Source organism: Equus caballus, chromosome X (assembly GCF_041296265.1).
Source record: "Equus caballus isolate H_3958 breed thoroughbred chromosome X, TB-T2T, whole genome shotgun sequence".
Lineage (NCBI taxonomy): Eukaryota > Metazoa > Chordata > Mammalia > Perissodactyla > Equidae > Equus > Equus caballus.
In genome coordinates, this window is record NC_091715.1 from 131,930,085 (window position 1) to 131,942,940 (window position 12,856).

At 41.0% G+C, this 12,856-nt stretch overlaps 1 protein-coding gene across 9 annotated transcripts in view; it reads right to left on the bottom strand.

Moving 5' to 3' along the window:
• The window catches only part of FGF13 (fibroblast growth factor 13), a 488,885-nt gene that overhangs the window by 357,936 nt on the left and 118,093 nt on the right, over positions 1-12,856 (bottom strand). For 2 of the 9 annotated variants that reach the window (XM_070258070.1, XM_070258071.1), the window contains exon 3: positions 10,888-11,017. The exons of the other annotated variants lie outside the window; for them this stretch is intronic. In XM_070258070.1, coding sequence (XP_070114171.1) covers positions 10,888-10,999 — 112 coding nt within the window. In that variant the 5' untranslated portion in view covers positions 11,000-11,017. The remainder of the gene's footprint in view (positions 1-10,887; positions 11,018-12,856) is intronic. 9 annotated transcript variants of the gene reach the window in all.

The following is a 12,856-nucleotide window of genomic DNA, read 5'->3' on the forward strand; positions in this document are numbered from 1 at the left end:
TTGTCAAATAACCTTGTCTATATGATACTGGCTTTTCGCTATTAGAGAATTCTTTTCAGGCTTAATACAAGGTCAATTTCTGTACCTGTGCCCTATTTGTTAGAAAGTATCTTTTATTCTCTAATGATTGGGTACAGGGTTCTATTCTGTATGTGTCCTTTGGATCAGGCTTTACCATTTTGTTATTCAAATATTCTCTATTCTAAACAATATTTGTTTGCTTGCTAGATCCCTATCATTGTCTTCCCTGAAGATGTCTAGCACGAGGCATAGCCCAGAGAACCTGCATCATAACAAGTATCAAATGGAACTGAACCATACGAAAGGCATCTAGTTTCAGTGTTTTCCTACCCTCACCAAGAATGTTGCTTGGATACCTAGAATCCAAATCTGCACTCACCGAGCCATTTGTTTCCTATTGGACATTGTGTGAAATTATTACAGTCTAGCGTGATGTGCTGGCACGAAATGTTTGCCAAGTTTCAAAGGTTTGGGGGAAGAAACTATAACCCTGAAAGGCACTTTCTTTTTAATTTCATTTAGAAGTGTTTGTAACTCTAATAACAAAAGGTAGTCTTGGACCATCTCTTCTCAGATAGCTGGCACTAAATTTCTCTTTACAATTATCAGTTTCCTAAATAAGTGTAGTTGTATTTAATTACTGCTGAATGTGGGGGGAGACTTCTGCTGGATCTTTTATTTAGTACCTTAGGATGAGACGAATAACAGGTGTGGTGTTATGTCAATGTTCCTTTATTCATTTCAAAGCCAATTTTTATCACAAAAAAATGTACAACTCATCCAGACCACCAGCCTCAAGAATTACAATAAATGCAATTCTAAAGACTTCCAAGCTAACTCTGTCTTTCCTTCATATATCAAGTGTGGACAGAATGTTTTTGTTGAATAGTTCACATCTAAAGGGAGGTTATAGACAGCAGATGATCTAAACAGTAAAGCCTGCTCTTAAATCACTCAATATGATAGACTAAACCTGAAAGAAAATAAGCCTAATTAGGCTCACGGAGGTGAAGAAACTTGCCGAAGGGCACAAAGTCTGTCTTTCTCTTCCAATGCTTCCATCCCAGTCTAAGCCACCACAACGTGCCTTGTCCAATCTACTCCAACAGTCTCCTAAATAGTCCCCCTGCCTACAGTGTGCTTCCTGCTTTAACCCATTCTCTACCTCCTTACAGCCAGTCATCTAATTAAAATATTATTTTACATAAAACCTGTAAATGGATTCCCATTGTTATTACGAAACTGTTCAAACACTTTACGATGGACAGGTAGGCCTGGAAGGCTCTGCCCCCTTCCTATCTCTTCAGCCTCAGCTTTTACCACTTTCTCATTTGCTGTGCTCTCAACATGCTGGCCTTCATGCAATGCATTAGAACATACTGTATTCTCTTCTTAGTCCTGTTCTTCCCTCTTTCAGGAATGTTCCCTCCACACACCCGTGCCTAAACAACTCTTCATTCTTCATATCTCACCTCAAGTTTCACTTCTTCAGGTCATAAAGTTCCATCACTAAAGTTCAGTGATGTCCCAAATGAGGTCAGGTCTCTCATAACATGTACTTTTTCTTCATACCACCTACCATGTTTATAACATAGTAAGTTCAATACCTACTTGGTGAATGCATGAATCATTTAATTAATGTCACTCTTCTTGACTAGATGGTAAGTTCCAAGAGGGTCACTAGCACCACTTGTTAAAAGGATCAATAAGTAGCAGATCCAGGATTTGAATCAGAGGTTCAACCTCTCCCTTCTTCCTCCTGTTCCCTAGACTCTACAGTCCCACTCTACCTTTCTCTACTCCTCTATTCCTCTGTCTCCCACCTGTCATCCCAGTGGCCTCCTCACAACAGGCACTGCCTAATTCCACTTGTGGCTCAGTGGGGGCTATTCCCAGTTCCACCTAGATACTCACTGGCAACTGCTCCTTGTCTAAGGACAGTCTTCATCCCAGGTAGAAGAAGCAGTTAGATGCTAAAACCTAAAATGCCACCATCAGGATATTGTTCCTTCTCATTAAGGATGGCTGTCTCCATGTAGCCTTCTTTCAAAATGCCCAGAAGCCTATTGGGGGGAAGGTAACACTTGCCTTATCCATCCCTCAGAGTCAACATGTTTGAGACCATTCTCCTCACTTGGCTCAGAGTTGACTGAGGTGCTCAAATAATTAAATAGAAGAAAGAACTGAAATCAGAAGGAATGGAGGGGAAAGAAAAGGCTCTCAATTTGACCATAGGCTAAATCTGTCTTTCTATTCCAGCCTATTTTCCCATTAGTTTGGAATGGATAATTCAATGTTAAACCTGTATATACCTGTACACTAAATTACTCATTCCAAAGCAACAGCAAATGGCGTGTGTGTGTGTGTGTGTGTGTGTATTTCTCCAATTACCTTCATTACATAGCTTGAATCCATAACAAAGAGAGAACATTACCCATTAGAAAAAGTGCTCTCCGATGATTAAACTGGTGTCCTTCTGTGACCATTTAGAGCCTCTGTGTGTGGAGATAGCCTTCCCTACATTTAAACCTCGCCAATAGCAAGATCATCATACAAATGGCTTCTCTGGTCACCCAACACCGAAGCACTCTGTAGGCCATTAGTGCATTCTAGATCAGAAAACCCAAAAGGTGTAAAATGGAAATTTGTGATCTGAATGTGGCCTAATTAGCCCACGGTCAAACACGATCAGTGCAATCACTGGAATAAATGCACTGGTGTGGAAGCATAATTGGCACTCATTTGGATACCCTAACTATTTACTTGAAGCACTATCTGTTTTACATGTTCATCAGAACCCAAAAGGAAAAATTAAAGGGAAAGGAAGAGCCACAGCATCTTCTGCACGTCCAGAGATTAATTTGCTTTAAAGCAATCAACATTAGTGGGTAGTATCTTTTTTTATTTTAATGACCTGGCGTGTTTCTCTCCTGTCATCTCTTTGACCAATGAACTAAGAACATGAAGTAGAAATTTGAACAAAATGCAAGCTGATGCTATCATAATATTTCTAATCAGTTTTGATCACACACAAGTCTGAATACTGCAAAGGTGAAAAAGAATCACATACCTGAGGCTGGAATCTGATCCTCCCCTGGGACTTGGGAAGGAGAAAATGTCCCCTCTTTCCTCAGTGCCCTCCCCTGTTCTTTTGGCAACTCTATCTGAGAACTCAATGCTTGGAAGGTGGCAATGCCACTGCACATGTAACAAACTGTGCCTCTGAGGCTTGCCCAGAAGTATCATAGGAGGTATTTCAGCCTACCTCTCGCTACAGCCCATGGAGAAAGCAGTACCTAGCACAGTGTGTTTATTTGATGGCACAGAAGAGAAATGTTCTCTCTGAAATGTTCAGATTTGAAGAGGTGGGTTTTGTGCAACAGCAGGACTTTTTTCCTGTATCACTGCACCTGAACTGCTCTTGAGATCAATTCATTATGCTGCAAAAAGACAGGATAGTGTGATGCTAACTAGCACTGAGGACACGGCTTCAGTTCAATGCACTGATTCAACACTGATGGCACTATTTTCTAGAAGGCTGCAGTTGCCCACTCACCAGACCCCTTGATGGGCCTTATTTAAACAGCAGGAGGCATGTCTGAAACTTCAATACACACCTTAATGGAACAAATCAGGACCAAAATGTAAAAAACATTGTTTTGTTATCAGTATTCGATTCAGCCGCATGTAACTCTGTGAACAATCTCACACACACACTGCAGTTCAAGCAGAGGTCACGGGGATGACTTACTTGAGCAGAAAGACATGTAAACTAATGGCATTAAGGACCACACAATTGATAACCACAAATTGTTAATTCAATTCATCATTCCAACAATCAAGCTCAATTGTGAAAAAATTTGATCCACTCAGTGGAAAAAGAACTTGAGAAAGCACAGCCCATTCTTGACATTAAAAGTGATCTCTAACCCCAACACAGCTAATATTTCCTGAGCACTTACATGCGCTTATCACATTCATCTATTTAGCCTTCTTTAGAAATATCAGCTAAGTTAGCCCTTCAACTTTGCTCAGTAATTATCTCCCATCTTTAACTCCTATGTTACGTGGAGGAAGGGTGTACAGAAAATGTGAACTGGAGACAGACAGGTCTGGATTCAAATCCTGACTTTGCTGTTTACTAGCTATATGACCCTAAGCAAGTTACTAAACTTTTCAGAGGCTTTAGGTCCTCATAAATTGTCATGAGGACAGCTTCACAGATTGTCAGGAGAATGGAAAGGGACAGCATCTGTAAAAATTCCTGGCATATGGTAGTACTCAACAAATGCCAATTGAGCCTTAATAAAATGTATCTCATTTAAAAAGCCACTGGAAGATCATTAAAATAAAGATTACCACTGGAACATTTGTTACTGATTAGTTTATAAAACAATTGTATTTGCAGAAGCTTAGATTTATTAGAAATAAAACCAACCTTTGAATGTCACAGGGAACTTTTGTTATATTGTATTTGGAAATACTGGGCCACTTCATCGCAGAGCAGAATGCAATACTAGGCAACTCAGTTCTTAGGGACGGGGCCATGTTTCATGGTCCCTGTGTTCCCAGTACCTAGCACAGTGCCAGGTACAGCATGAACACCCACACATACACATACATACATACTTTCATGAAGTGGCATCATAGCATGGAATCTGAACCAGCCTTGAGAAGAAATTTGAGGCAGATGCTTCTGTTTTCATATTAAAAGTCATCTTTTAAGAACCTTTTAGGAGTAAAGATTCTCAGTGGGGATAGAAATCCAGATAACCTATAAACTTCTTAAATGCAGAAGCCTGATCGCCACCTAGGAGCTAATAACAGAAAGCACTCAAATATTAAGTATATTTTTTACCTACATACTGTCCACTGTACATTATCTCATTCACCCCTCTCGACCACCTTATGAAAGCAGTGCTAACATTTTACCCATCTGATAAATGAAGAAAGTGAGGAGACTTGGAGAAGGTAAATGGTTTGCTCAAGGGCACATGACCAGCAAATGACAGAATCAGGACTGAGACCAAAGTCCATGTGACCTCCTCTTTTCCTATTACCTTCCATCTACTTGAGCTACTTGAACATCTCTAGGGCTCAAGCTTGACTATTTCTTTTTTTGTGTTTTTTTTTAAGTTCCCACAGTGGTTCTGATTCCTATGCCTAGTTAAGAGTCAGTAGGTTTTGGAATGATTAAAAACAGGCAAGAGAGATAGATAGAAAGAAAGAAAGAAAGCAAGCAACAGCTCAGGTCATTAGCACAGTTCTCCAAATCTGAAGAAAACCATGTGAAATAACCCATCCCTGTGAATCAAGCAGAAGAAATTGGACATTTACACGGGTGCAAATCATCTTTGCAAGTATTCTAACACTTGTGCTGCTACTTCCCCTAAACAATCTGTCACCATGTAGCGAGGCTGGCCCAGCCGTTTCCAAAGATGGTACCATTGGACAGTGCTCACCAGTCCTGATAGATGGGATTGTAAAGACAATGACAGAAGCTATGAGGTAGCCTAACTTAATACTAAAGAGTAGATATTATTAGCAGTTAATATTGCCAATTCTTTTCCCCGCTGAATTTTTAAAGACTTTCGAAAATAGTCTAAACCTCAATGTTATTGCAGAATCAAGAAGCAACTATTACCCTAGTTCCATAACGAATGCAGATCAAATACATTTGAATTGGAAAAGTAAATTTAATTTGCAGGTTTCTGTCTACATGTTCTGATTCTATTTTCTTTGATAAGATTAGTGAACTAAGTTCAGAAGACTTTTTTAGTTCAAACGTTTTCCCATAATGGCAAATCAATCTGCTCAGGCAAACAGAACATCAAAAAGCTTACAATAAGGAGCTATCATTGGAAGTTGATCCGATTTACACATAAATATACCCACTAAAATTTAAATGAAACTTTATAGAGCAACAAAATTGGCTAAAAGATTTTTTGAGTCTTTTAAAGCAGCTACTACAATAATAACTGCAGAGGTATGCACAAATTGTGCCAACTCTAATCAATCTTGTGTGTTTCTTCTGCACTGTTGGAAAAAATATTTCATAGAAGGGTAGAGCAAGCTCACAGCAGGCAAAATGTGATAGCTGAAGTCAAGCATAGCTAATTTTCTGTTTAAGACAGATGCAATCTACAGAATTGACCGATCCATCCTGATCAGCTCTGATATGGAGGACCGATTCCCAGCATGCGTTGCTTCTATGGGTTTTATGTTGATGATACAGGCTTCTCGGATCTAAATGGATATAGGAGATATGAGCAGAAAGCACATTCTATTTTACATGCCAGTATTCAGCATGATAGGAAGGTAATTTGTCATGCTAAGCCTGGTAGGTGGGAGCCAGGAGCAGGTCTCAGACTCTCCTACAAGAGTTAAGACCTCAGAGAAAGGGGCAGGGGCAGGGGCAAGGGGCAGAATGATAGCGTGGAGAGGAAGATGGAAGCCTAATACCCACAGAACCAGCAAAACCAGAAGATATATGAAGGTCTCAGAGATGAAGGAGGTAGAGGCACAGTCCCACAGAACAAGTCCAGGAGAGAAGTTTCTAGAACGGCTTCCCTGGACAAAGGCCACTCCCCTTCTAGCTCCTTTTAGAATCCCTAAATGAGCACAAAAAGGACGAAGGATTGGTGGTTGAACTCCACCCACACACTCTCCCCACCCAGCAACTAAGAGCAAAGACTTAGCACAGAGTGGGCATTGGGAGAGTTCTATTGAATGGACAGAGAGATGGATGAGTATACTGACAAAGTCATGGGTGCCAAAGGGCAGTGCAGGAGTAGTTAAGAGTGTGGTCTATGTAATCACAAAGTTCTGGTTTCAAAACCTAGCTCTGAAGCTTGTTAGCTGTGTCATATTGGACAAATTACCTAACCTCATCTAAAACTGGAGGTAATAGCACTTAACTCCTGTGACTATTGTGAGGATTAAATGAGTTAATGCATCTAAAGCACTTAGTGACGTGCCTTCACCATGGTAAGTACTCAAAAAATAGTAGTAGTTGCTATTATTATTATTAACAAAAGACCAGAAGGCTTTTACATTGACCAAAATGGAGATACTGCTTCCTCAAAAGATCATAAAAAGCAGACTTATAGCATGTTTTATTCCCAAAATACCTGTTATGAAGTTTCTCAAAATTAAATATTCTACAAGTTTAGTGTCAATCTCTCTTGCTTACATACATGTGCTTTTTCCGGAGCTTTGCCATTCTCTCACTCTCTCCCCCATATCTATTTGTAGCTAGCGAGGACATATTTCATGCCTGTGTAGAAGTGTTACCTGCCAAGTTATAAAACAAGACAAAAAGGTAACAAGGAAACACTAAGGAGGCTGAGGGAGACAAATCCAAAAGAAGGTTGGTACACAGCCTCAATTCCCCTTCCCTCCCTCTCTTCCCCACTCCTCTCTCCCTCTGTCAGGCACCCTTGACAAAACCCTAACTCAGGTTAAATCCAACCCTTTAATGACTTCACACCTTCTCCCAACTCACATCCATGTTGCCTGTTCTCCTTTAAACTGATGACCTCCAAACCTCAAGCGTGGGCCTTCAGTGCTATCTACCATCCTACTCGATTACCATAGTCCATTCATTTGTCTTTTCTCCTTGAGACTATTTCATATTGTCCCCTCTATGCTCACTCTTCTAACTCTCCTTCCTTTCTCCTCACTCTCAGCCTATGACCTAGCTTCTGATTGCAATGAGAAAAAAATTAGAAGAAATTCCATGTTCTCCCCATACCACGTCTACTCACCTACCAGCATTTATACCCATAGACTCTGCCTGCTCTCTGTTAACTGTGGATGAAGTGTCCCTGCTCCTAAGGACAACCTTCCCACAATACTAGGAAACAAACACACTTGTTTTATTTTTCTTCATATTATTATGACATTATATCAATTACCTGATAATATAATATAGATCTATTTATTTGTTTACTATCTGCCTCCCCCCGATATTATAAACTCCTGGAGGATAATGCTGTATCCTGTAGCCAAAAGTAGTGCCAGGCACTTGTTAGGTACTCAGTGAACATCTGTGGAATGAATGAAAAAATGAATGAAGGGAAGAAAAACATGAATTCTCACTGCGTGTGAAATTCCCTTTTGTATGCTTATAGTTCTCTCCCCATTTCTCTCCCCCATGCCCCTCCTTTCTTCCCTCCCACCCCCCTCCCTCCAACTCCCTCATCTTTTGGATAGAAATCTAATGTCCGAGGAGGCCAGAGTGATGCTTTTCAGGGAGGCATCCATGTGAGTGATGATGCCTGCAGTGAACCTGGTCTTGACTAAAGAGTGCCAGTGATTGAGGCCCTACCCACAGAGCAGGGCCAGCCAGGGAATATGGGAAGCATGCTTGCCAAGCAAAGGTCTAATTAGGATCCGGATCCAATGACAGGAAAGCTTCTTAACTTCCTTCCTTCCTTGCCACTGAGCCTGAGGCTGTGCCAGGGAAAGTCCAACGCTCAAACATCTACAGAAAGTATGTCAGGGAGGAAGTCCATGGCCTGTATATACCATCTGTGCAGTGCTCAGGAAGCCAGCCAGCCTGAACGGGGAGGGGGTCTTTGGCTTGCACTTTCTGTCTGTGTGTAAGATGTTCAGTTTCTGAGCACCATAGCCAGGATGGATGAAGGAGCAAATGCGACAGTGGATCTAAGAATGGTTTGTTAATTAGATAGCATGCATGATACAGACCAGAGAAGTTGTTAAGAATGTGAGAATGGAGAAGATGAAAATGAAAGAGGAGGAGGAAGATAAAGGGACAATGCGGGAGGAAGGAGGAGCAGAGAAGATAGAAAAGGTGGAGGAGGGAGAAAAGGAGAAGGAAAAGAAAGCATTTAGTTCTACATATCAACGTCAGTGGCGAATATAACTTATACTGAAGATTGCAAATGTGACTACTAAACTGCGACACTGGCAGTCACCGGTTTGGGCACCTTGGATAAGTCCTCTTCCTTGTCTGGGCCTTGGTTTCCTCACCAGTCAATGCAGGCAGTTGGCATCTTAGATGATCTCCAAGGACCCTCGCAGCTCTGACTGCTGTAAATCCATAGTCTTCGCAGTCTCCAGCTTGGCTCTGTGATCCGGGTCAGTGGAGCCACCAAGAGCCAAGGCCAGGCAGGACACAGTATGGAGCTTCAGCAGATGTCCTTGGAAGAAGGCAGACAGTCCCAGTGCCAAAATTATTTAGCTCCCTGGATGGAGCCTTAGCTGCCTTCCCATAGCCCCCAGCTTTCTTCCCAGGAAGATAGTCTCCCTGGGGGCCTACAGATGTGTACATCTCATTTTACAGCTTCTTTTTTCTAAGAAATAAATAGCACAAACTATCATTTGTTCTTCAGCACAGAATGAAAGAGTCCAATGAAGCTCAGCCAATTTGTCCTTTAATATCTTTTATTGGCTCTTTAACGATGAATTCACTTGAGCACTTGGCCCCAGAACCTAATTCACAGCGACTCTTAATGTAAATGAGACCTCTCCTAATCCCTGCTCCCGCCCCCTTTTCGAACTTTCATAAATCACACCTGGCCGACTCAGACATGGCTACTCTAGTCTTACTTCAGGAAAGGATCCAGCATGGCAGGCGCCCCACTTACAGTTCTTATGGACCACATGGTGAAATCAAGCACAGGCAGGCATCCCCAGAGGAAGCCAGTCTGGGCTGGGAAGGGAGGGGACACAGTCTATGAATACCATGTTGTTTCCTTATTCTTAAATCTTTCCAAGTTAACTGGTGTGGAATCTAAATCACTTCCCATATATAGCCTTGGAATATCTTGTAATTCACAGCGGCCTTGTGGTATACTGGAAAGAACACTGGAACTAGAATCCAAAAGACCAAAGCAAAATTTTGGCTCTACTACTTATAACACTTTGGGCAATTTGCATAATCTCTCTGAGCCTCCTCTCTCCATCTCTAAAATGGAGATAATAATAGAACATAAGAAATAAAATTAAATAAGATGCCTTTGTATAAAGCACACAGCACAGTGTCTACTGTATATGTCTGCAAGAAATATTAGCTAACAGCCACTGGTAGTATTAAATGAAATAACGAATATGGGCATGCTGTGTAAAATAAAAAGAGCCACCCAGTGTGTTTGCAAAATAGCCGACCCCAAAGTGAGCAACTAAATATTTGCCTTAGTTTCATTACCTTGCATCCTCATCATCATTACGAGCAAAAAGCACGTATTCACACTTGTCCAAAGGAACTAACAGAAGATGTGGGAACGAATTTAGGCACAGGCTGCAGCACCATCATGATAGCTGACAACTGGAAACTGCCTGAATGTCCAAAAAAGGAGCCTAGTTGAGGAAATTGTAATATATACATATCATAGACTACTAGGCAGCAATGAAAATGATGCTCTGAAAGTATATTTATCGACAGAAAATTTTGTTCAAAATATACTGTGGAATGGAAAAAAGGAAAGTTAGAAAACAGGTGTTCTATTTTACACTTTGTAAACCTACCTTGCATGAATTTTAACAAACATATTTTACCTTAGAAGTAAAATAACAAAAAGTACCATATGATCTCACTTTTGCAAATATATAGTAGTGCTAGAATGCACAGAAAAATTCTGAAAGACTTTACACAAAAGGTGATTCTTTCTGCATAATAGGAACTTAGGTGATTTTTACTTTTTCTTTGGACTTAGCTGAACTTTCTGGGGGTTTTTTAGCTATTTTTTAAAAAACAATGAACTTGTATTTGTTCAACACCATGACAGATAGGGTCCCTAACTATAAGTCTCTGAGTCAAAGTAGCCAAAACTCCATTTCAGAGGCTGATAATGCTGGTTTCAGGGAGGCCTGGGCCTCCCAGGATGCCAGATAGGCACTTACCTGCTGTCCCCTCATTCACTCTGACCAAGAGATAAAGGCAGGGATTTGTTACTTTCTCTGCTGCAGCTGCCCAGACACCCAATCCACTCTTGAAATCACTTTGAAGGTCCATTTAAAAAATTCTGCCATCCTAGGGGAGAGGGGAATGGAGAGTGACTGCTCAATGAGTCTGGGGTTCCCTTTTGGCGTGATTAAAATGTTTTGGAACTAGATAGAATTAATGGGTGCACAACACTGTGAATGTACTAAATGCCACTGAATTGTACATTTTAAAATGGCTAATTGTTATGTGAATTTCACTTCAATAACATGAAAATAAAAATTAAGCCATGAACACTGAGTGCAGGTAACTTCATTCCGGATGCGAAAAATTTGCCTCTTTACTCTCCGTGTGTCCAACATGTAAATACTCTGCACACCGAGATCAAAATGTAAAAGAAGTCTTTTCACTTTGTTTCAGGGAGGTGTATATTATTGACCAATATGCAGTTGTCATCATGTCATTACCATAGGGATAGGATGTCAGAACTGCAAGACAGTTCAGTCATTTCATTTTACAGAATGAATGACTGAGCCAGAGAAGACTTGGACACACATATGCAAAATCAGATTTAGAATTCAAGTGTCCTTGTCCAGTGTTCATTCCATAAAAATCCACTACTAGTCTTTTCTTCATTTAATTTTCTGGGCCCCTTTATAATTATTTTTAAATAAATATTTACTGTTTGATCAAATTCTCTGCCTCATGCCATTTTCCAGAATTGCTTTGTGCACCCAAAATCCTTTGAAATACTGTATATTGTCTGTATGTTTTCATAGTTGTATTATTTCGGTTGTGAGAGCAGGTGATGGGTTTTTTATTAGTTCAGTAATGCTCCACACCTTCTAGGCCCTATTATTTTATCCCCAGGAAAGCTGAAGATCTGGGTCTCAAAAACACTGTCATTAGGGGCTGGCCCCGTGGCCAAGTGGTTAAGTTCGCGCGCTCCGCTGCAGGCGGCCCAGTGTTTCGTCGGTTCGAATCCTGGGCGCGGACATGGCACTGCTCGTCAGACCACGCTGAGGCAGCGTCCCACATGCCACAACTAGAGAAACCCACAACGAAGAATACACAACTATGTACCGGGGGGCTTTGGGGAGAAAAAGGAAAAAATAAAATCTTTAAAAAAAAAAAAAAACACTGTCATTAACACAGCCGTTTCTACGTCTGCACCTCTCACACTGTCCTGACTCCATAACCCAGCTAGATCACTTATTTGAGAGACAAAAAAATATTTCCATCCACAGGCAAGAAAATTATACTTTACTTGTACTTTGTATGGATTAACTTCTGAGAAGGCCTATGATCAAATGGTTCTCGAGTGTGTATCTCCATAGTTGGACTGCCAGGTTGTCAGTGATCTGCTATCTGGAATCAAGGAAGCATTGACATGATGGAGGCAGCAAAGATCTTCTGGGCACTTTAAGTTACATGTCATTGACTTGCAGTTTCGTGACACCTCCATTTAGCTATTTGGAATCTGAGCTGAGGTGTGCCCATTCTTGTAAAATACCAGGTTTTTCAAATATTCTGGGCACCTCTGGCATTCTGAGGAGTTTGGATACATTTGGAGGCAATGATCTGAATTTAATCTGGATCCAGCCCACTGCACACACCACCAGAGAAGTCTTATATGTTGATTCAGGGTCACTCCCTAGACTTCCGAACAAAGGCTCTCAACTTGTTTCCTGCCTATCAAAGAGCCAATGATGACATGTTAAGTGATAACTTGAGCAGGAAGGAGAGCAAAGGAAATCCTATTTGGTTAACATATCCCTATCTGTGCACATAATCAATTGAGAATTAGGGCCAATTTTACAGTGGGGATTTTGACGTAAAGGAACAACCTACAGTTTCCCGAAGCAGATTCAACAAAGCCAGCCACAGTGTGATTCACTCAGCATCACTTTAAAGAAAACCCCCCAAAAT